We start from the raw sequence: 23305 nt of genomic DNA, 5'->3' as shown, positions 1-23305 counted from the left end.
CCCCACAACAGAGTCAATACAAGACAGTGAAGAACGATGTACAATTGAACCTCTAAGTCCTTCAAAGTCACTGTGAAGTGCTATTAAAAACTGTACTAATCGTTACTGCTCTCTGCGCTCAATATAGGCTCATATGCCTTTAATTCTGCCGATTCTGTAAGAGCCAATTGATCCTAAAGATTTGTCATAGCAGAATAAAACTCTTGAATACTCATATTCTTCTGATGAAGAGCTCGTATGTCATTCTCTAATTGATATTGTTTTGCAAAATTTGATTGTGTGAATAACCTTTGTAGATGATCTCAAACCTCTTTTGTTGTCTCATACTTCGCCAACTGCGTGCTTATCGAATGCTCAACAGAATTGTTGATCCAAGTAATGATCTTTGCATTATTTGCTTCCCATGTATCTATCAAAAAAGCATCTCCCTCTTCAACAAGACAAAATCTCACTCCAAAAATTTTTGGAAATACCAAATTTTTAGTTGGATTCGCGAAGCTATGTTCGGGATTAAGCTTCGTTTCATAAAACCAGCTCTGATACCATATTAAAATAATTAAGACTAAATACAAAAGGAAGGCTAAAATTATGAATAATCTGTATATTATGAATACTTAACCTTAACCTAAATACAAATAAAGTATATATAAATTAAACTGAAAATATTATTTTACTTTTAATAAATAAGACTACATAAATATTATTTAATACCTACCACTGGACATAATTTTTTGATAAATAAAACTATATAAATATTATTTAATACCTACAACCAGACATAATTTTTTGAGAAAGCATCACCACGACATCAGTTCTTGTTATTTTTCCGAGTCCCCATGCCGTGACTCTACATTGAGTGTTCTTACAAAATATGGTTCTAGTAAATTATACTTTTCAGGTCAGGCCTCAAAGCATTGATCAAGCAAGCTCATTATCATTGAAGCGAACCGCAGGAAAGCTCAGGAATAGAGGAGACACCAGATGCAGACTTCTGTCATAATAGAAACTGATCATGAGTCCAGTGTCCGTTCGTCAAAAACAATGAGCTTGTTATATGTTTCCAATGGGTCAGAGATTCAATGCTTCTATCCTCTGCTGCTCAGATTTGGAGCTATGTCCATATATCAGTTTTCCATAGTAATTCACTAACACATGGCTGAAGACTGGGTCTTACTTTCAACAATTAAAGCCTTGCAAAATGACGGGGTGGCAATTTTGATAGATTTGTTTGGTCGCAGGACCTCTGAAACTCCTTGCTTCTCCCCTTTGCTGCTGTTGATAAACCTGGTGATAGTTGCCCCGCATCCATTGGCTGCTACAGAATGTGCAGCCTTGTAAAGAAGTATGCTTTTATGATCCACCCTCATAAGCTTTGCATGCAAAATAATTTCAGGCATTTTCTCTACTTTCTAACAAAATATTCGTCATTTAAGTTCCCTTATTCATAGTTTCGTCGTCTTAGCAAGCTAGATATATTTTGTTCTGAATTAATCACACCCCATGTAATTAGTCTGCATTTATTCTTTATTTTATCGAGGCTCCTCTGTATTGGGTGCTCTCTCTCATGAACCTTTTTCCTATGAATTTGGTTACTGAACCATTGACACTGAGGAGAGAAAGCAAGCATCTGAGTGGATTGCAGAGGCCCTTTCGGGTCATTCGGCACACTCGACAATTTTGAAAAGTGGATTATGTAAATCACAACTAGTCAGTTATACCCGGTATTGCTAGAAATAGAGGTGAAGAGAAGTCCTTAGGTGTTAAATGTTTGTTATTTCAGGGCATTTTTTGAGTCGTTTCAGTGCATGATAAGCAGGTTAATATCTGACGGAGAAATGAATCCCATGGCTAGGCTAGTGGCTATTATCAGTGATGCTTTTCTGTATTTGGTACAGGTCGAAATTTAGATTACCTTAAACTTGGAAAATGATTTACAAACAAATAAATTCTTACAAAAATTTCATACAAATTGATGAGGCAATGAACAATGAGCTGTACATGTTAACTGAGGTTATCTTGCAGGAGAGGGAATGCTAGGAATAACAATGAGGTGGTGGAGCATAATGTTGGTGGAAGCAAGTGAACATGATGGTTGAGATTGAGACTTTGGATTGTCTCCAATGGTTTTTAATCATGCTTCATTTCATGGAACAGGCAAGAGGGATGGAGATCTTAGGTTCAAGCTGTGTCTTTATCGCCTCAAAAAATGGTGCATAGCTAAAAATAGATATGCCCTGAGGTATAAAAATTAAGAAACGAGCTATGTAGGGTGCACAAATTTTGGAAATTAATAGCCTGATCTGTTATAACAGCAAATCCTACCCGATTTCCACTCCCTTGTCTCTGTCTTTGGTGTGTCTTGGTTCGAAAACTAACCATGTCTTACGTAAGACAGATTTGAATATGTCCACCCTGTGAAAAATCTGATGAGGCATCCTCATTATGCATGCAATTAACAAGAACGAACAGCAGCGTTCATCTTCATCTCTCATGAATTCTTCCTCATCCCAGAAAAATTAAAAGACTATTCTCTCATTGATTACACATACACCAATTCCTCAATCAACAAAAATGGATGAGGATAAAGAGGAAATAATAATCATCTGATCTTCTTGTCCGTCAAGTCTCAATACACAAATGCCTGTAGAAGACCCCACTTCCGGGCGCTTATTTATATGGCTCGTCTCTTTCTTCTTGTTTATTACTATAGCTGCTGGAGGCAGCTTGCTGCTTATGTACGTTGTCCTCCCTGCAGATCCATCAAGGGCTTGGTTTCCTGTTGTAGGTATAGCCCTGGTTTGCCTGCCTTGGCTATTTTGGGTTCTCACATGCTTCTATCGAATTCTTTCTCGAATCTTTGGATTTCGGATTGCCGTTGGTTCTATTAATGGTGGTGGTGATGCAGGAGGTGGTCATACAAATGTTTTTAACACGACAGGAAATGCAGCAACTGATAACGAGCCTGCTAACATCGAAAATCCGGGAGGAGATGGAAGGCAGGATGATTTTGAAGGGCCCGTGGTGATGGTAGAGAGAAATGATAGTGGTGGTGGCAGTGGAAAAACTGCAATTAAGAGGAATTTATCAGCAAGCAATTCAATCAACATGTCTTTTAGGTCACATGAGAGTGAATTGCCATTGGCCTCATCCATGGCATGTTGATTGATTCATTGAGCTAAGGCGGTGATTTGAATGAAGAGAGGAGCTTCCTCAATCCAATCCTTGATCTGTTTTCCCCAGGGAAGCCGTTCATGTCCTTGCTACAATCCAATAGCTACTACACACATACATGTCTGGTCATAACATTACACAAAGTTGCATAAAACTACACTGATCATGGTTGGAATACAGAAAAAAAAGATTGTGTATCTGTCATTATAATGATCTTGAGAGTGTTTCAAGAACGTTTGTTCTCCTTACCAGATTTACTAGGCATTGTTTTTTTTTCTTTTTCCTTTCACAGATTTCTTAGGTATAGGCATTTTTTCTCTTGTTTACTCCATTCATAGATTTCCTGTCAGAAAATTTCAAATACAAGACAGAATTCCTGGTTTCTGTTCTTTTATGTTCTTGTATTTAAAATGTGGATAATTACGTTATGTTAATGCAATCTTCAATCAATGCATATACAATGTAAAGCTTAATATGTTCTCTTTGTCCTTGTTAATCCTCTGTTTGATTATTGTTTCCAGTAATTTGCTATGTCGAAGTTCCTGACAGTCCTATTTTAGCTCTAGCTAGTTGGTCTTTTATTCAAGATCACCAAGCATCTCGTTTGACTGTACATGTTTAATGACACTTTCTCCGGTGCCTTTGAAGGAATCCAATGACACCCACGAGCAACCATAGATGTAAAACCTGATTGTCAAGTTAACCTGAATATGTATTTTTAATTAAAATAATTTTTTTATTTAAAAAATTTAATTGAGTTTAAACCGTGTTTCCCAAATATTCTCTAAACCATATCCAGAAAAAAACTTAGACAGCACAAACCACAATTCTAATAAAGTATAAAAACCGAAGAAACCATTTTTATTACGAGCACAAAGAAATGCTTACTAAGAGAATTAAGCCTTTTATTGGTGATTATAGGACAGGATTCAAACTCAAGATAGGCTGAAAATTAAAGAAAATAGTTGATTTCAAGGCATATAATCAGTAAATAAAAGACTATGAACGGCTAAATCCCTAACCTTATCGTTGATGACCATGTATTTCCTCAGGACAAATTAAGCCTTTTATTGGTGATTATAGGACAGGATTCAAACTCAAGATAGGCTGAAAATTAAAGAAAATAGTTGATTTCAAGGCATATAATCAGTAAATAAAAGACTATGAACGGCTAAATCCCTAACCTTATCGTTGATGACCATGTATTTCCTCAGGACAAATTAAGCCTTTTATTGGTGATTATAGGACAGGATTCAAACTCAAGATAGGCTGAAAATTAAAGAAAATAGTTGATTTCAAGGCATATAATCAGTAAATAAAAGACTATGAACGGCTAAATCCCTAACCTTATCGTTGATGACCCTGTATTTCCTCAGGACACCCTCCTTATGGAACCCAAGTTTCTCCATAACCGTATGGCAGCCATTGTTATCTACATCAGCCAGCCATAGCTTCAAACCTAACCACTTCAGGAAACAACTGCCATCCTTCAGTAATAGCTCTAGTTGTAACACCTTGGTTCCAATACTCTGGAATCAAAGCAAACCCCCAATTCGCCCTTCATCTACCATCACCACTCCTTGGCTGGAATGACACAAATCCATCATCATCATCACCACCACCATCATCATCTAAGCATGTAGACCTGAAGTATAAGGGATGGTTAGGATACTTGGATGCGAGTGCTTTTGTGGATGCAAACTGCTCCTTCTTTCATCATTCATGTAGCTCCACAAGTCATCAACATCAGTTGTCTTGAAATGAAGAAGTCTAGTTCTTGGAGAGATGTTGTCCTCCATTTTTTGTCTCTAACTATGGAGACCACACAACATCTATAAAATGATCGATGCTGCATTTAAGTGATAAAAAAAAATAAAAATTGTTTAGATGCAGAATTGAGACCATTCCATGTAGCTGGTGAGCATTTCTCATGGCTTGTCCCTTCTTGCATATATAAAAATGGATATGAAGATGAGTTGATCAGATATCAAGATGATTCATCCATCATGGCTAACTCGGGGGCAAAATCAGATATCAAGATGCTTCTTCAAGATGACTCCCATTTGGTTTGGACATTTTCTTAAGAAAGTGGTTTGTTGATTTTAATGTCATTCCCAATTTACTATGAGATCTCGATAATAATTCATTAAGTTAATAAAATAATAGTTATAAAAAAATATTAAAATTTGTAGGGTCCTGATGCTGTAGAATAATAGAAGTGACAATAAACTTAATTAACATTAGGATCCTACAAAAATATCTGTAGAAGAATTGAACTCGTAGAACTCCGAAAACAAGGTATGATTTAGACTACGAAGTTTTCTATTAATTAAAAAAATTTAAATTTTTTTCAAAGCATTTTTAAAATGCTAATAAATACTATAATTTTATATGAATATCACTAAGAAAATTACTCTTAAAATCTTAATTAAAAAAATATAATTTATAACTTTCTTTAATATTATATAGTTTGGAGTTCTTAATATTTGATTTTTCTAGAAAATTAAAGTTCAAAAAAGAAAAAATGAAACTTCTTGTTGAAATGTAATATTTCTCCATACGTAATTTTTAAAATTTATAGTGAGTTTGTAAAACACATTCTAGAGGTTTTTCATAATTATTTTTTTATAAGTTTTCCACTATTTTTACAAATGAAGAAAAGAAATGAATAGTGCAAAAAATTTCTTCCTTTGAACAACGTATAGGTATAATTTGTTTTCTTATATTTTTATATTCAATTTATCTCATAACTTTAATTTTCTTATTATAAATCTCATATAAAGTTTTTTAATTAACAAAGTTTTCATGATAATTTTTTTAATTTGAATGAAACAAAATTAATATTCTACAATTAGAATATGACAAATATAAAATATCAAAATAACTATTGTAAATTATAATTTTGATTTTTTTAATAAAAAATAGTTCTCATCTTATTGTATGTTTTAACTTTTTTAATATAAAAAATTGTTTTTGTTCTGTTTGATTGGGTTTTTTTCTAATTGAAATGATAAATTACAGCTTCAAAGTATTTTAACATTTCATTGCATAATTTAAAATATTAATTCAAGTTACATTATTTCAAATAAAATATAAAAATAAAATAATTTCAAATTATAAAATACAAAACAATATCAATGTTAAAGACAATAGCATAGCAAACCGCTTGATTAGCATTCTACTGCCCTTCAGAATATTCAGGCGTTTATGTATGGGCTATTTTTCATTGGATACGTATATGCACTATTTGTTTTATGGTGTAAAAGTACTTTTTAAAAAAATTAAATTTTATTTTTATTTTTAATATGTTAATGTTAAAAATAAAAAAATTATTTTAATATATTTTTATATAAAAATTACTTTAAAAAACAGTTGCTATTACAATATCAAATAAGTTCATAATTAGTTATAAAATCATGCTTGCATCCTTAATAATATATTTATCTATAGCTTATTACAAGTAAATTTAAAAGATGTGGGGGGGTTTACCGTACACAATGATTATAAATCCGAATATATCATTCATAATGTTTTTTTTTTTATCTTTTATCTTGTTTATATTTTGAATTAGCATATGTTGAACTCAATTATAGGTAAATTTAAGCTAATTGTTAGAGGAGAGTGAGATTGAAAGATAAAAAATTAAAGTAAAAATGATGGAGAAAATAAGAGGCATTTTCAAACTTTGAAGTGAAACACCTATTTTTCCCTTGAAAGAAAAAAAAATCATTTTACTGGGTAATTCAGTAATTTCATAATGGTTCCTTTGGCATTTGAAAATTTAAAGTGGGAAATGACATCTTTTTATTTTATAATGCAGAGTGAAGAGACCCTTATACCTCTAGATTTAAAAATTTATGAGGATTATACGTAGAAGTGTTTTTGTCTTTTTAACTGTAATAATTTAATTTGGATCTATTCACTTTTTATTTAATTTAATTTTTTAGGGGGGGTTGAATTTTAGAATTAAAATATCAAGGACTAATTTTGAATGAAAAAATGATTTGTCAATTAGTGAAAAATTATAGTTTTATGGATTATAATGTATTTTCATCATTGTTTCTTTAGTTTCGAAAAAGATCATTATGATAATTTTAGTTATTTATTTTCAAAATTGGGGGGTTGAATTTTAGAATTAAAATATCAAGGACTAATTTTAATTGAAAAAGTGATTCGTCAATTAATGAAAAATTATAGTTTTATGGACTATAATGTATTTTCATCATTGTTTCTTTAGTTTCGAAAAAAATCATCATGATAATTTTAGTTATTCATTTTCAAAATTAATTTTAAATTTTAATCAAATTTAAATTTAAAAAACAATAATAAGTTTATTTGGGACTTTGAATTTCATATGCTCTAGTACTCTTATATTGTAAAATATAAATCTAGGACATAAAAAAATTATTTTGGTATTTTAAAATTTATTTTTTTTCTTTTAATATATATTTTTTTATTTTTTTTTATCTTCCCTAACTATTTTGATTGATTATAAATTTGACATTGTTATTTTTTCAGGTTTGTCTTTTTTTGATGTAATCTAGCTTCATGGTATCTTCATGCAGTTTGAAATTTAGACAAAATTAGTTATGGTTAAAATTTATTTTTTTTCTTTTAATATATTTTTTTGAATTCTTTTTTAATTTTCCCTAACTATTTTGGTTGATTATAAATTTAACATTATTATTTTTTCAAGTTTGTTTTTTTATGATGTAATCTAGCTTCATGATACCTTCATGAAGTTTGAAGTTTAGACCGAATTGGTTATGATATTTTTAGTTTTTGTTTAGTTTTTTTTTTTTTGTATCTTCTCTTAATATTAAGTTGGTTGGAGACTAACATTTATTGTTTTTCTAACTTTTTTTTTTAAGTTATCCCTAGCTCATATTGTTATGGATTTGACAGATTCACTTGGGTTGAGTCTTTTTTATTGTTTTTTTTTTTAATTTACCCTTCAATATTAGACTAATTTAAGAATTAAACTTGTAATTTTATTTGATTTACTTTCTACACGATTATTTTGGACTTTTTTTTTTAAGTTATCCCTAGCTCATATTGTTATGGATTTGATGAATTCACTAGGCTTGAGTCTTTTTTATTGTTTTTTTTTTAATTTTACCCTTCAATATTAGACTAGTTTAAAAATTAAACTTGTAATTTTATTTAATTTACTTTCTACACGATTATTTTGATCTCATAACTAGTTTATAGATTTGATGTGTTGGCTCATATAAACTTAAAGTCAATTCATTTTTTGTTTTATAAAATTATTTTCTTTTCAGTTTCTTCATTCAATATTTTTTTTTGCTTGAAATTGAGATTTACTTTTTATTTTATTTTTTTCTATGCAATTATCTTCTTATTTAATTTTTACTTTGTTAACAAATTAAATTATTGAAACATTTTAAAAATATTATAAAAATATATTTTCATAATATTACCAAGCTTTAATATTTTGTATTAAATTATTGCCCTTTTTTTTTGCTTCATTTGACATCAATATCTTTTTTTTCTAATTATATTATTAAATTATTATAATTTATTAAATCAAATCAAATTTTTACTTTGTTAATAAATTAAATTATTGAAACATTTTAAAAATATTATAAAAATATATTTTCATAATATTAACAAGCTTTAATATTTTGTATTAAATTATTGCCCTTTTTTTTTGCTTCATTTGACATCAATATCTTTTTTTTCTAATTATATTATTATAATTTATTAAATCAAATCGAACAAAATCTCATATTTTATTTTTAAAGAATGTTTATACGGTGTTGATGTTTTTTGTTTGAAAAAAATAGGTTAGCATGTGTTGTGATGCAGACCACCTATCTAACAAGTAAACTAAATAAGTGTTTGATATTATAGTGTATAATATTTTTTATTTAACAATATATTAAAATAATTTTTTTATTTTTAATATCATTAAATCAAAATTATAAAAAATATCAATTTTTTTTTTTTAAATAAATACATTTTCAATTGATATGGCTGAGAGAGTTTTTTCAGGGAAATGGGAGGGATGGATTAAGGCTAATGCTGTTAAATAAATGGGATTTGTAGGAGCGCGGGCTTGCATCCGGAGGGGAGGTTTGAGAGGATGATAAGTCTGGCAGAGAATATGTTTGATGAAATGCGTGAGACAGGGATTGAACTGGATGTCACGAGTTTTTCTACTGTTCTTCATGTGTACAGTCGGGAAAATAAACCTGAATTGACGCTTGATAAGTTGAAGTGATGAAGGAGAAGGAGATTTGTTCGACCGTGGCCAAGTGTGCTTTGGTATTGAAGTGTCTTTTTTCAAGTTGGAGGATTGAGTATGCTGAGGAATGATATGAGAAGATTTAAGATGAATGATATGGGGCGTTACTTAATTTTTTTTATTATTAAGGTTTACCAAGATGATGGAGGTGTTTTCATTTGTTAGAAGAAGTTTGCTAAAGAATTCTCAAAAAATTCAGAATGTTTGCCTGCAAACCTGTTGAGTTATACCTTTGGTGGTGAATGAAAAGTTAATGAAATATGATAAAGGAAAGAAGGTGGATGTTACTTCTTATAGAAGTTTGGCTGGAATCTATTGTATTTAACACAAGGCCTGATGTAATGTTTGTAGATTTGACAGAATTTCTTAGATGAAATTATTGGATTTTGTGATTGTGATTAGGGTGGATGTGTTAATAATATGAGTATTTCAAGCTATGCCTTTTCTACTGGTTTAGGTGTGTTTGCTGGTGTTCGAAGAAACAACAATGAGTGGCTCAATCATTTATTGAAGTTTGAATATATTGCAGCTGGTTTAGCTACTCAACAGCAACAACATTGTTTTGTGGTGGTAAATCAGGTATGGCAATGGTAAGGAATCCAATTTTTCATAGCAGAACTAAACACATTGCACTTAAACATCATTTCATTCTTGAAGCAACTGAGGAAGGAGAGGTTGATATGGATTTCTGCAAATCAGAGGAGCGAGTGGCTGATATCTCTACAAAAGCGTAGCCAAAAGATAAATGTCAAAAGATGAGAAATGCACTAGGAGTTCAAGTTCAGCATATTAAGATGGAGAATGCTAAGGTTAGTATGTTGTAACTAGTAAAGTTGTGGTGACAGCTATATAACCTTGATTTTAGGTAGTTAACTTGTGTTAGAAAAAAATTATAGCTAGATTAAAAGGTGATTAAGATGAACAAGTGTAAGGTTAAGATGTGTTGGTTTTTTTTAATATATGTATGGTTGAAAGTTCTGGAGATGTATGAGAGTAAAAAAGAAGAAAAAGAAAGAAAAAGTTTATTTACTGTATACCTCCTCTTGTTCATGATATTCTGCAGAAAATTGCAGACTTGTTTTCTCTCTTAAAACCAGCATTTCGTTGTTGTTTTGACCACACACAAGCTAATAGTTTAGCTAACAAGATCATTAAAAACTCCATAACAGATGGCCTTTACGCTTTAAAAATGTTAAGAATTTTGTTAGCATGGTCATAAAAGGCAACTTCAACGAAACTTCTACTGAATTTATTCAGCTGTGTCTGCAACATAATATTGTTGGATTACAAGAATGGATGCATTTCGTGCAAACTCAGATGTAGATAATGCCTCTCCCAATACTCCTAGATCTTTACAGTCACTCCACTCTGATAGCCCTGATGTGAAAGGAGATGCCACTCCTTGACCCCTTCCCACTATATACAGATCATAATAATCAAACATTTCCTTCGTGGTCCTCAAAATTTCTTCCCCGTTATTTACCACCTTTTCTAAATAAATTACGGAATCATTGCACTTTGCCTTGAATCTGAGTTCATTCACGTATTTTTCATCAAGCTGTTTATAATTTTCACTCTCTTTTCTCTCTTCCATTATTTTTTTTGCCTTTTCTCCTGGACGAAAGTGCACAACTGTTAAACGCACTTCGTGAGAGCCTGCCATTCTCCATGAGTAGGCTAATGCCTCGCGATCGTCAGGTCCACCGGTGAAGAGCATGGCAACATTAATTTGTTGTTTCCATAGATTGGAACCCATATCATGAATGCTTAATTGAAGCCCTCGGTCAACAAATATACCGACTGAACATGGAGCTTTTGCAAGCAGGTTGTGGTTGACAGTTCTGATAGAAGAATTCTCTTGCACCACGTCAATTCCACATCCTTCCTTGTGAAATGGAACAATAATTAAAGTCACATGTTTGTCCTCAGCAACGCAGCATATCTCTCTGTGCATGGTCGCGTAAGGTGACACGACTGTTACTGGTTGGATGGAAATCGGATGGCCTGTTCGACTCCTTCCATAGCTTCTAAGACAGTGAGATGTGACGTGGTCTGATATAACTCTTTCAAAAATGGGTTGGCTGGCGTTAGTGGTGTTATAGGCATCATGAACAATAAGCATTGCCGATGAACGGCCTGTGAGTTCTACTAGATGAAGAGCAAAAATACTGATTGGTGATAGTTTAGTAGAATTAGACAATTTCAAGAGGGTGCTCATTCCTGATAGATGATGAGATTCATGAACACACATAATGATTCGAAATTCAGAATCATCTTCGCTTGTTTCCAGAGTCCTTTGCTTGTATTGCTTGAGATTCTTCGAAGACTTACTGACCCAATAAGGAAAAGGTTTCACAAGAGCTGTCATCACCAAAAACACAATCACCATTGCAGGAAATGTTGCAAGGTCCAGAGCCTGCATCAATGTCATAAAATGATTTGTCAGAAATAGATCAAGCATGTATGTCTCTATAATTCTTAGTTAAGTTGATGAAAATATCCGTTGTACCTGTACATCGACACCAATGTTAATAACAACCAGAGCCAAAAGGCCTTTTGTGTTCATAAGAATCCCAAGGGCAATACCATCACGAGCAGAGATACCGAAGGCCTTGCAGACAAGGAAAGAGCTCAAAACCTTGACCGAGAAAGCCAAGACAACAATCACCAGCAGCATGACTACATTAGTTTTGGACATCAAAAAAAATATGTCAATTTTACCTCCAACAACCATGACGTAGGAAGGAAGCAAAATTCCTGCCACAAAATTATTGACTTGTTCCAAAATTCTTGTCTCAAACTCATTTGATGTGATAAGTCCCAGAACAAATGCCCCAGTCATAGAAGTGGAGCCACAAGCATCTGTGATGAATCCGCAAATGAGCACTCCAGCAAGAATAACATATACATAAAAGTCTCTACCACTGCTTTTGTTCGAAGAACTTTTGATTTTGCTAAGGACTGGACGCACCACAAACCAGCAAAGAATAATGAAGCCAACAGTTGGGAGGATGGAAAGTTTACCGCGTCCATGGAGCCAGGTTATTGTCATAATAAGAATAGTCCAAGATGCTAAATCATTAACAAAAGCTGAAGACAAGGCTATTTGTCCAAGATCTGTGCTGATGAGATTAATGTCGGAAAGAACTTGAGCAAGATCAGGAAAGCTTGTGACAGTCAGAGCAACACCCCAAAACAATCCGCCTACAGGACTGGCTGAAGGAAATATGGATTTATCTCGTGTAAATAAGCAATGCAGACTGGCACCCATGCCCATAGAAAACAGAATTCCAGCCACGGCATTGGTGAAAGCTTTCTTCCCCACTCTCCTTACCTTGTTTAGATCAATCTCTAAACCCACAAGAAACATGTAATAAACAAGGCCTAAGTTTGCCATGGTCTGCAACGCCACATTGCTCTTCATCGGACGTACGTATCTGAGGAAAAATGCAGACCTAAAGAATATTGGACCAAGCATGCAAGCTGTCTACATAAATTGGGAAAACACAAAATTAATACTAATAATCAGAAAGTAACAGAGCAACCCAGATAACAGAAATGTTAAAAGCCTTCTAAACACACAACCAAATATTCAATTAGCACGGTAAAATGTATCATACTTACAATCAACTCTGCGAAAAATCTAGGTTGACGGGTGAAGTTAAAGATGAAGAAGAGCAAGTGAATCATGAATATAGTGATGCTTAACTGGACAGCAAAGTATGGAACATTATTAAGCAGGGGGTTTGAAATCTTCCAAACAGACAAATCAACATTTACAGTCTCGTAGTAGCATACGTTCATGCCATTAGAGGGTGTCCTTTCTAGAAGAAAGCCACCAACATAAGCTACTATATCAGTTTCACTATGGTCAAGCATATTGGCAATGACCTTTTGCTAACAAAATCGAAGGAAATTATGGGAGAAACCAAGGAAATTTTCAAGAAAAGTTTCTCCTTCTGCACAACAAAACCTGGAAGAGGGAAAGTGGAAAAAATAAAATAAAATAAAGGAGATATTATCGACCAAATTTAGGCAGTTGTCCTAAAATGCACCAAATTTACAGGAGGCAGGTAAAATATAGTACAGGTATATGTAGGGTATGCATGTAGAGCTGTGACTAGGGATTCAAATTTGAGTTTTGACTTCTTGCTGTCAATTACTAAAACAACTGATTCGTAATCGGGCATATTATAATTATAATTATAGTGCTCCCCACATTGTTTTTTTATTTTTTTATAATTATTTTTATTATTTTTATTTTTTTAATATTGAGAACGTTAAAAATCTAATTTTATAATTTTTTTCCTTTTATTTTATTTTGTTATGAGATTAATAATAGTTTATAGATATGTGAGGGTAAACTAGGTTATTCCATTATATAGATTTGATGGGTTTTTTTAATTAAACTTGATATTTTTATAATTTATTTTTTTCATATTATTAAGAAAATAATCTTAGAAAAAATCATGTTATTAAATTTTATGAGGTAACAAAATTTAAAGGAAGTGAGGAAAACTATTGTTCTCCCAACACTCATTGTAATAGTAATCTACAATATTTTGTGTTTTTAATTTTTATTATGATTTTTTTTTCAAATCTTTTTTTATCGATTTTTTTTTATTTTTATTATGATTTTTTTTTTCAAATCTATTTTTATCAAAAAAAAATTTAAAAATTAAGATTGTTGAGATTTTAGCTTTGTATTTTGTTTTTGAGATTAGTATGATTTACAAATTTATCAAAATAATCTAGGTTGTCCTAGTTTAAGAGTTTAGTGAGTTGTCTTTTATTTTATTAAACTTTAAATTTATTTTATAATCTATTTTTTTCTCATATAGTTAAAAAAAAAAGTTTTAGAGAAAAGTCATATTATAAACTTTATAAAGTAACAAATATTAAAGGGTGTGAGGAAACCATTGTTTATCCACATGCATTGCATTGTGAATGACAATAATAATCCATATTGTTTTTTTATATATTTTTGAATTTTTATCATGATTTTTTTAAATTTTATTTTTATCAATTTTATCTTTTAATATTAAAATAATTAAAATTTTTTATTAATTTCATCTTTTAATATTAAAATAATTAAAAATTTGATTTTATAATATATTTTTTTATTTTACATTTTTATTAATACCATTAAAAAATCCTTCGTCTTCTTAATATTCTTAATATTTAATATTTATTATTGCTCACCTAAAATTCTCAATCACAAGTCAATTTCTCGTGAGACTGAATTGTTCATGAACTCATTCAACTAAAACCAAGCCTTCCAAAACTGAATTGGTAAGCATCGAGGGTCTTGGTTTAGTGATGGAAGGGGCTTGTCTCCTTCCACTGTACCCGGGTTCAAGTTTTCATGTGCACGTTTGTCACTTTTGTGATACTTTATATATTTACTGGGTTTGCAGGGTGTTTGGTAGGCCATGAGATTAGTCGTGGTGCGTGCAATCTGATCCGAACATTCACGTAAATCAAAAAAAAAAAAAAACCAAATTGGTGAAAACAAAGGTGGTGGAAGGGGCTTGTCTTCTTCCACTGTACTCAGGTTCAAGTTCTCATGTGCACATTTGTCACCTTTGTAATGCCTTATATACTTACTGGGTTTGTAGGGTATTTGGTGGGCCATGAGATTAGTCGTGGTGCGCGCAATCTGGTCCGAACATCCACGTAAATCAAAACAAAAAAAACCAAATTGGTGAAGACAAAAGGTCACAGGTTTTAGGTTGTACCAGGATTTAATCAAGGTTAAACTGTGATTGATAATAAATATATTTAATCACTTATTTACAATATAAAAATAAATAAAAACTGAATTACATCAAGTATAATAAGGAGTAAATTAACAAAATTATTCAGATTATACCCAAATTAGTAATAATGAAGGAGGACATTTTTTTTCTTCGCTATTACCCGTCCAGATAGTGTTGTAATGGAAGTGTTGACCTGCATCTCTTAGCTTCATATAGTTCATCCGTTCAAACAGCCCATTTTGCATCTCGAAACCAAGCTGGAACCCAAATTTAAGCATGTATCTCGCAACATTCTTCACAACATCAGGTATCTCATGGCTCTCTCTTTATGGAGCTCTCATGAATCAAGGCAGCATTGACAATCTCTAAAACATGCAAATTTCCGCTAGGAACGCCCCCTCTGATTCTATGCATGACTGACACAACGTACGGGTTATTACCTGTCCTGTCCTAGGAGTATTGTAATGGAAGTGTTGACCTGCATCTCCTAGCTTCACATAGAAAGCTATCCTTGTATAGTTTCCAATGTTTCAAACGGTGCGTGATTTGGAGCTTTCCACCAAGAGTTGTAGCCATTTTACTAATAAATGTGCATGCTAATGAAACAAGGAAACAGCAGAACCGATATCCTTGTTCATATTTTGCAACCTGCAAAAACAGTCCTTTTCTTAAAGTTTAATCTAGTTTATTAAATGCCAAAAATAATGGCTGGACTTCTTTTCTTGTCGCTGTGGAGAATTTTGATGGATTTAAGAAACAGTGAAGGCTGGTGAATTTCATTGCCTCTCAGAAGTTGATAAGGATTTTCCCGATCATAGTAACAGTCGTATTGTATAGTCGAGCCCTGTCATATGAATAAGCAGACCTTGGTCCAATGGATGGGGAAGGGTATGCATGCTTGATTGCATTTCACCTCAAACCATTCACTCATATGCAGAACATATTGCAATGCACTTTTCAAGAGCACTAAAAAGTGCATGTTTCGTAGAAAACACCCTGCTTAAAGAAGAAAAGCATGAAGTAAATTTCATTTGACATTTTTTCCAAAAGAAAAAAGTAAATAATAAGAATTGATAATAATTGTTACAATAAACCCCAACGGGAATTGTAAATAGACGATGCATAGATGTTAAACAGAACAACCAAATTTATATCATTTTATCCAGCTCTATTCGGACTCTGGATTAACACAGTCAAACAAAATTTGTAGAAGTCAGTGGATTTCATTGCTTCCAAGAAATTGACAAGTTCATAAAGAAATTTCATGGGTAATGAATGCACAATTTCTTCGCTCTGTTTGTCTAAAAAAAAAAATTGCACTACACTCCATTTGAGATTTTCCTAAACTCTTGCAAATATACGCCAAGCTCATCCGGTTCAAAACTCAAGCAATTTATAGGAAATGGTTTGGCGGAAATAGCACATAGCTATCTGGGTGTTTTTTCAGTGGATGATGGAGCCTTTTCAACAGACTTGGTGGAGCTGGCACCCTCTTCAGTTTCAACAAGTTTGCGTAGCCTCTCTTGAAGAACTCGCACTCTGTCCTCGGTCTTACGAAGCTTTCTCCATCTATAGGTAGCCCAGAGGCTGAAACCGCCATATACAACGATATATGAAGCCCACACATAGGGATAAGTTTCTGCATGCTCTCTGATTTTTTGATATCGTTCTACTACCATTTCCCCAAAACCAGCAGCACGAGGGCTGGTGCTTGGCAGATCTTCTTTTTGCTGACTGGCCATTTCTTTAGTTCAACAACTTCTTTTTGTTATCTACTACACACCAACTTGAAAACTGAAAACAATGCAAAGTTCAACAAGTGACTGTATATTTTGTTCCATAGAAGGAAATAAAACTAAAATGTGCAAGTACCATCAAAGAAGCAAAGTTATTACCACCAAATCAAATAACAAGCTCAAAGAGATTGAACCATAATCATATCCATATCAGTACAGTTCAATGAAATACAGGCAATAATTTCTAAAAAACCCTCCATCACTTTAAATCTCAAAAAGATTATTCTGCACTTTGTTGTCTCTCTTACAAAATTCCCAGTTACTAATTCAGCATATTATCTTTTCGCATTTCCAGATCTTCACTAAACCATGAAGAAAAAGGAAATTTATCTTGAAACCTTCAATAGATTTCAGTTTTCCAGTTTGCTTTTAGGATCACACGCACAGGCAATAGCACAAATACTCGAAAGCAAACACCTTTCCATTACATGCTACTCAAGCTAATTCTAAGCTTTGTAAGGCAAGGTCTCATAGCCGTCATTCAGCTTTTCTATAGAAAAGAGGAAGCCAAACCCAAATTTCTAAAATACCAACTAATAGCAACAAACAAGAAAATCGTAAAAAAAATTTAATTGCTAAAGCAAGAAAACTGCAGGTATCGCTAATCAAGAAGATCCAGGAATAGTCAAACAAGAACCCATTATCCACACCCATCAATCAATAATAAGAGATTTTTCATGCACCAGTCAAGGATTTCAGCTAAATAACATCACAACATGACCTGGGCTATAATCATACTAAACAGGGATGGTTGAATTTAAAGGAGAAGCAAAGACAACCCAGAAACTATAGAGACCATTGAAATGTTGTGATGTGTGTGAGAGAGTAAGGGGTAAGAAAAGAAGATGATACCTGGTACTTTCTCTGGATTTGGAAATGATTGATGAAAAGACGCTTAGCTGCTGAGAAATGGGCTCGTGGTGTTGTGTGTGATAGAGAGAGAGATACTAGAGTGCGTTAAACCATAACCAGCTGTGAGGGCTGAAGAGAAGGGTTTAACCTTTTCATCGTTTTGGGAAAACTTTAAGTATATCCTCCAACTACTAGGATAGTATCGATTTTACCCCTGTATATATTTTGTATCATTTTTATCCCCAAACAATTTAAATTTCTCAATTGGGGTTCTTCTATTTGAATTTCTTAATAAAAAAGATTAAGTTTCCTAAAATAATAGTGTCGTTTCTTATAAAAAGTAAAATTAAGATGATATTTGTGATTAAATATAGATTAAGATATTTATTTAAGAATTCTTAAGACTTGAGAAACAAAATTAATGCAAATGTTTTAGGATAAAATGGAGACTATCTATCAAAATTAATGCAAATGTTTTAGGATAAAATAGAGAAGGTGCGAGTCATTTTTTTAAATTTGCTTCAATTTTTTCTAGAAATGAGCATATGGGTAGAAGCTGAAAAATTATTAAGAAATTGTTTTTAAATATAATTATTTGAAGAATAATATTCCTCCACTCAAGAAAAATAAAATAAAATTCTAACTATTCATTTATCATACTTTAACTATTATGTAAATTATAAATTAGTTCCTCTTGTTTTGTAAAATGAATTGAATAGTTAAACTAATTAAGTAGTCCTGTAGTTAATTATTGATCATGCTTAATTTAATATAATATTACTCTAAAAACTGTTTTTTTTTCCCTCGTGAATCTTTTCATATTATTTCCTTCATCTCCTCCTTTTTCTATTTCCTTAGAAAAACAAAATAATTGAAAAGGGATATACATTTGAAAAAATAATAATTAGTTTTTGAAACTAAATGAAATATTTAATTTGTAAGACAGAAGGGACCGGTTTATAATTTACTGGAGAAATTACACCATTATATCCGAAATTCTTGTGCCCAGGTTCCTTCCCAGTAGTTAATGGAGGCTAGACAGGCCTTGGTCATCTACTTTAAAGCGACAGAAAATCGTTCAACCAGAACTGCAATCAATAGCACGGCCACATTCTCTCTGCCTATCCATTTAGGCTAGTTGCTGACAATTGTCTTTCATCGCCTTCTCAATGGCATCAACACCTAGTGATGGTGAAGTAGCTGTTTTCACAGACACAAGCATGGACACTCACATTGCCATGGGCATCTCTCCTGATATCACTGTTGCTGATTTCAAGAGTAACTTTCTTTCTGTAAACTTTTTTCTTGCCTCTCTTTGTTTATTATTAACATCTTCTCTGGATTTTCAACAATCCCTCTTTTTACTTGCCTTTATTTGTTTCATCTGTATCATAGTTTCTATTATGGAGCTGATTGTTTGTTTTGACCGTTCACTTGATGTGCTTTTCTGGGTTTTCTTCACTTTCGGATTCTAAAGCACACTGTTTTGGTATTTGTGATTTTGCTGTATTGAATTGGGACTATTCACTTGTTCTATTTATATTTTTTTTATGCAAAAGGTTGCTGCTTTTTCTTATTAGACATAATGCATTGTCAAAGAAACAGTTTTGTTAGGTGATAGAGTATTGGAGGTTAGATGGGGTTTTATTGGAGGTTAGATGGGATTTGATAGAAGTCAATTTCAATAGCTTAGTAAAGAGTTATGATGTGCCGACTGAAGAAGTGAACTTTTGGAGTTTTACATAATTTAGTTGAGGTGAAATGCATACTAGAGGTGGCTGAACATACTAATTCAAGGAAGTTTAGGGAATGCCAAGTGAATTTGAGAGTTGGATGCAGGGAATATAATTTGAGGGATCTATAGCTCTGATGAGTGGTCCCAAATGGTGATGTCTGTGTTGGTAAGTAACTTCATGCATTTACTCTATGGTGCTATAAAGATCATTTCTTTTGTTAGATTTTGATTATTTTATGAGGTCAGCCTAATTGTTGACGACACAATCATGTCGGCAATTCAAAGGAGATTAATTTGTTAGATATGTAGTGGTGGATTACAAGGCAAGAGGTAACCAGTAGGAGGATGAAGTGGAGACACCATACTTTAATCATGAAAGTTTGTACATAAATTGGATGGCTTCAGAGCTCAATCATTTTGTACCATGAATAGAGGTTTAATGCTTGCATTTATGTCATTGATTTATCCTACCTGATGTTCTGATTAGTATTCAGCATTTGTATACTTCAATTGAGTGTTTTACAAGCAAACGTAGGAAGTTTGAAAATAATTTTAATCAGAAAATCCTGTAAGTAATACCTGACCCCAAAAAAACTGGATGAGATAGCCTGAAGTCATTCAGTAAAATGTTGGATAAGTTAGCCTTTTGTCCCTCCTCTTTCATTTTTGTTTTGTAGAAGATGTCTCATTGATACTCTTTATTAGTTCTCATTAGAGAAGGGACACAATGGACTCTCAAAGTTTGCATAACCTTGAACAGCTCCCCTGTAAGGTAACAAAGTTTTAATCCCAGAATAGACCAACTGATTCAATGAAGTTTGCAAAGTGGAGAACCTGCTAATCTATTGTATTGAGTTTATTTATCATATAACTAGACTATATAAGTGCTCCATTTGGTTGTGTTTTCTGCTTTAGGGTTTCATATTTGTCCAAGTTTTCCTCCGGCATTCTTGCATGCTTAGTTCCTTGCATTGCATTCAATTTTTAAAAAGCTGCCTGTGACCTTTCTTTATGTTTACCCTTTCTCTACTTCATAGAAAAGTAATGCATGCCAATATTCATGCTGTAGGAGAGCTGGAGAAAATGCACTTCAATTGTTTTCCGAAATTGGGAGAGATCAAAGTTTATGAATTAAAGGTATTTTTAAAATGATCCTTTTGCTTTCTTTTATTTTAGATTTTGTTTGGGGATTCCTTCATGTTAATTTTTCATACACTTCTCTGTCCTTTAGCAGGTAAGGAGAAATAATTGCTTCTACCACCTGCTGGAGTCACTGCCTATAAAGTATGCTTTTCAGGGGCTCAAAGGAAATTGGTTTCTTCGTGTGGAAATAAGGTCTTCAAATAGCTTTTGTAATCAACACTTACCCCAGTGTCTAGCTGCAAAGGATGACCATATTTCTGACGGTAGCAATGCCATTGGCTCTCTCGTTACAAACACTAGAAAAAATGACATGATACCAAATGGTAATAACAAGAGGATAAAAGGTTTACTTGGAATCAAATTACCTGCAGAACTTCCAAAAACTGCCCCTTGTTTTGATAAAAGAAGTAAGGAAAAGAAGAGACTGGCTGAAATCGACAGGGAATTTGATAGAAGTAAAAAATCCCCAAAACTTGCTGCCAGAGAGTGCTTTGGTTTACTGACACCTGGAAATGAAGTTAAGCCTACAACAGAAGAACTTCCAAAAAATGCTCCTTATTTCAAGAAAATGAGCAAGGAAAAGAAGAGACTGGCTGACATCAACAAAGAACTTGGCAGAAGTAAAGAAGCTCTAAATGTTGCTGACAAAGTGTCTTCTGGTTTGTTGACACCTAGAAATGAAGTTGAGCATGCAACAATAACCGAAGCGCTTCCAAAAATTGTCTCTTGTTTCAAGAAAAAGAACAAGGACAAGAAGAGAATGGCTGACCACAATAAAGAATTTGATAGAAGAAACAAAGCTCCAAATCTTGCTGCCAAAGTGTGCTCTGGTTTACTGACACCTATAAATCAAGTTAAGCCTGCAACCTTTTCCTGCCCAATGGTGGAGACTCCCACAGAGAGACCACAAGAAGTAATATTTGCTAAAATAAATGATTTCTCAAATATGCAAGTTTACACCTTACCACAGGTTGACATCAGAACGCCCCCAAGAACACTGGCTTCTCCATTGCCAACAGATCTTCGACCTGGAAGTTCAGGGAATAAGCTAAAAACAACTTCTGCAGTTGGGAAACTCATGATGACAGCTGCAAATAAGCTCAAAATTTCCGCCAATAAACAAAGACCAGAGCTTTCTTTCTATAGATTCAGAGCTCCCTCCAGGGCTTCATCTGTGGTTAGGAGATCAATCTTTGATATCAGTGACAGTGATGATTGAAGAAATTGCAGGCTTCTTTCTGAACTGTAAATTGGTTCAACCTGAACTCATTCTGAGATGCATGGTGAATACCCTTGGAAATGATCAGAATCATCAGAATTTAATGCGCTTTTCTGGCTTTTTGGGATTACAGCTAATCATCTGTTTTTTGCAGGACTTATAGACAGACTTGGGAAGCAAGTGTTATAGTTAATGTGCTGCTACTCATGCTGAACTGCCATCGCTATTTTTGCATGAATGGAGGTTATTTGTAAAGGTCCAGTCCAAGAGTTTTTCAGCTTCCTATTTTGCAGACTAGAAGGGGTCATTGAATCGACCAATTTTGCTGATAAGAGCATGCCTGTAACTGCAGTCTTACAAGCTGAGAAGAGGCTGCTAAGTAGAATTCAGTGCTGGTCAGGTTCCTGCACAAATTTTGTATGTGTGTTGAGGCCATATGCCATTTGAAAATAACATCACCATATATGTGAAAGTTGATGAGCATGTTTATTCTCTTGTTTCGAGTATCCAAGTGGCTGCCTAATGATTCATTTCCATGAACTCGGTGGATGGTCTTTGCCTTTTGGCAGTCTGAGAGCTTCTTTGGGAATGCCGGTTGAATGCTTGTTCTTAAAATTTTTAATTTTTTTTAAATTATTTTTTTTCAACGTTTTCTATTGTTTTAATATGTTAATATTAAAAATATATTTTTAAAAAATGTATTTAAATATATTTTTGAACAAAAATATAGTTTGAAACTTTTCTAATTTTAACCATGCATGCGAATGATTGAGCCAATCATCATCCTTCCCCAACTTCTGACTCTTGACCTGCACTTTTTAAATATAGTTTGTTCCAAGGTTATCAAATCCAACTAGCAGGTAGACCCAGTGATCGTTCACCAGTGGCCTGCCTAGGCTAGGTTTGCTCTTGAGAGCCCCACCTACTTCTTCAAATCATCCCCCATTACAACACAGTAATTAATATCCTTCAATTACTGCAACAGACAGCCCTCATAGATATGCAAATGAAACTCCAGCCTTTTGTTGATTGTAATCGTGCATCATGCCAGCATCGAACAACAATTTTTTTTTTCGGCGAGTTTGAATGAATTTGAAACCGAATGCCATGAATGATTAGTCCTCTTGTTTTTTGTTGATTGTGAAGCTGGATTTGTGCTTACATTTTCATAATTTTTGTGGGTTTTTTCCCTTCTCTTAAATTACCGTTGTTTGATTATAGCATGCTATTAAATAGTGTTTTTAATAAATGAGGTTATTTAAAGAATTTTTTGTCAAAATTATAGTTATAAAATTATTACTATGCTTAAAAGCTTTCCCTTGCTTTGTTGTTGCTGCCATCTCAAAAGCTTTCCCTTGCTTT

At 32.9% G+C, this 23305-nt stretch overlaps 4 protein-coding genes across 12 annotated transcripts; 2 read left to right on the top strand and 2 right to left on the bottom strand.

Moving 5' to 3' along the window:
• The first annotated feature begins 2612 nt into the window (after positions 1–2612).
• Positions 2613–3870, top strand: LOC105124545 (Putative membrane lipoprotein). The gene has a single exon (XM_011024606.1). The coding sequence runs from the start codon at positions 2638–2640 to the stop codon at positions 3160–3162; it is 525 nt and encodes a 174-aa protein (XP_011022908.1). The 5' UTR covers positions 2613–2637; the 3' UTR covers positions 3163–3870.
• Positions 3871–10688: 6818 nt separating this feature from the next.
• LOC105124682 (cation/H(+) antiporter 15-like) lies at positions 10689–13318 on the bottom strand. Its single transcript, XM_011024786.1, has 3 exons — positions 13064–13318; positions 11949–12926; positions 10689–11855 (listed from the first exon to the last, which is right to left on the bottom strand). The coding sequence occupies exons 1-3, from the start codon at positions 13316–13318 to the stop codon at positions 10689–10691; spliced, it is 2400 nt and encodes a 799-aa protein (XP_011023088.1).
• Positions 13319–16244: 2926 nt separating this feature from the next.
• LOC105124544 (uncharacterized) lies at positions 16245–17975 on the bottom strand. The gene is made up of 2 exons (XM_011024605.1): positions 17847–17975; positions 16245–16992 (listed from the first exon to the last, which is right to left on the bottom strand). The coding sequence occupies exon 2, from the start codon at positions 16938–16940 to the stop codon at positions 16626–16628; it is 315 nt and encodes a 104-aa protein (XP_011022907.1). The 5' UTR covers positions 16941–16992; positions 17847–17975; the 3' UTR covers positions 16245–16625.
• Positions 17976–18843: 868 nt separating this feature from the next.
• On the top strand, positions 18844–22479 carry LOC105124543 (uncharacterized). 9 transcript variants are annotated; one of them, XR_842073.1, is made up of 4 exons: positions 18844–19124; positions 20651–20718; positions 20813–22007; positions 22098–22479. XR_842073.1 is itself a non-coding variant. In XM_011024600.1 (4 exons), the coding sequence occupies exons 1-4, from the start codon at positions 19016–19018 to the stop codon at positions 21941–21943; spliced, it is 1191 nt and encodes a 396-aa protein (XP_011022902.1). In that variant the 5' UTR covers positions 18844–19015; the 3' UTR covers positions 21944–22479. The 9 variants fall into 9 exon arrangements, 8 of the variants coding, with proteins under 8 accessions (XP_011022902.1, XP_011022904.1, XP_011022899.1 ...); XM_011024600.1 differs by having other exon boundaries at positions 20813–21577; positions 21695–22479; XM_011024602.1 differs by adding an exon at positions 19686–19747 and having other exon boundaries at positions 20813–22479.
• Positions 22480–23305: the final 826 nt, after the last annotated feature.

Source organism: Populus euphratica, unplaced genomic scaffold (genome assembly GCF_000495115.2).
Source record: "Populus euphratica unplaced genomic scaffold, PopEup_1.0 scaffold35.1, whole genome shotgun sequence".
Taxonomy (NCBI): domain Eukaryota; kingdom Viridiplantae; phylum Streptophyta; class Magnoliopsida; order Malpighiales; family Salicaceae; genus Populus; species Populus euphratica.
The sequence above is the reverse complement of the archived record's forward strand: the minus strand, read 5'-3'. Positions and strand labels throughout refer to the sequence as shown.

Coding starts and splice junctions, on each gene's coding strand:
- LOC105124543 (XM_011024596.1), top strand. CDS start 19,016: ATGGCATCAACACCTAGTGATGGTGAAGTAGCTGTTTTCACAGACACA. Junction 19,125..20,650: donor CACTGTTGCTGATTTCAAGA/GTAACTTTCTTT, acceptor TTCATGCTGTAG/GAGAGCTGGAGAAAATGCAC. Junction 20,719..20,812: donor TCAAAGTTTATGAATTAAAG/GTATTTTTAAAA, acceptor TCTGTCCTTTAG/CAGGTAAGGAGAAATAATTG.
- LOC105124545 (XM_011024606.1), top strand. CDS start 2,638: ATGCCTGTAGAAGACCCCACTTCCGGGCGCTTATTTATATGGCTCGTC.
- LOC105124682 (XM_011024786.1), bottom strand. CDS start 13,318: ATGCTTGACCATAGTGAAACTGATATAGTAGCTTATGTTGGTGGCTTT. Junction 12,927..13,063: donor GATTTTTCGCAGAGTTGATT/GTAAGTATGATA, acceptor CAATTTATGTAG/ACAGCTTGCATGCTTGGTCC. Junction 11,856..11,948: donor ACATTGGTGTCGATGTACAG/GTACAACGGATA, acceptor ACATTGATGCAG/GCTCTGGACCTTGCAACATT.
- LOC105124544 (XM_011024605.1), bottom strand. CDS start 16,940: ATGGCCAGTCAGCAAAAAGAAGATCTGCCAAGCACCAGCCCTCGTGCT.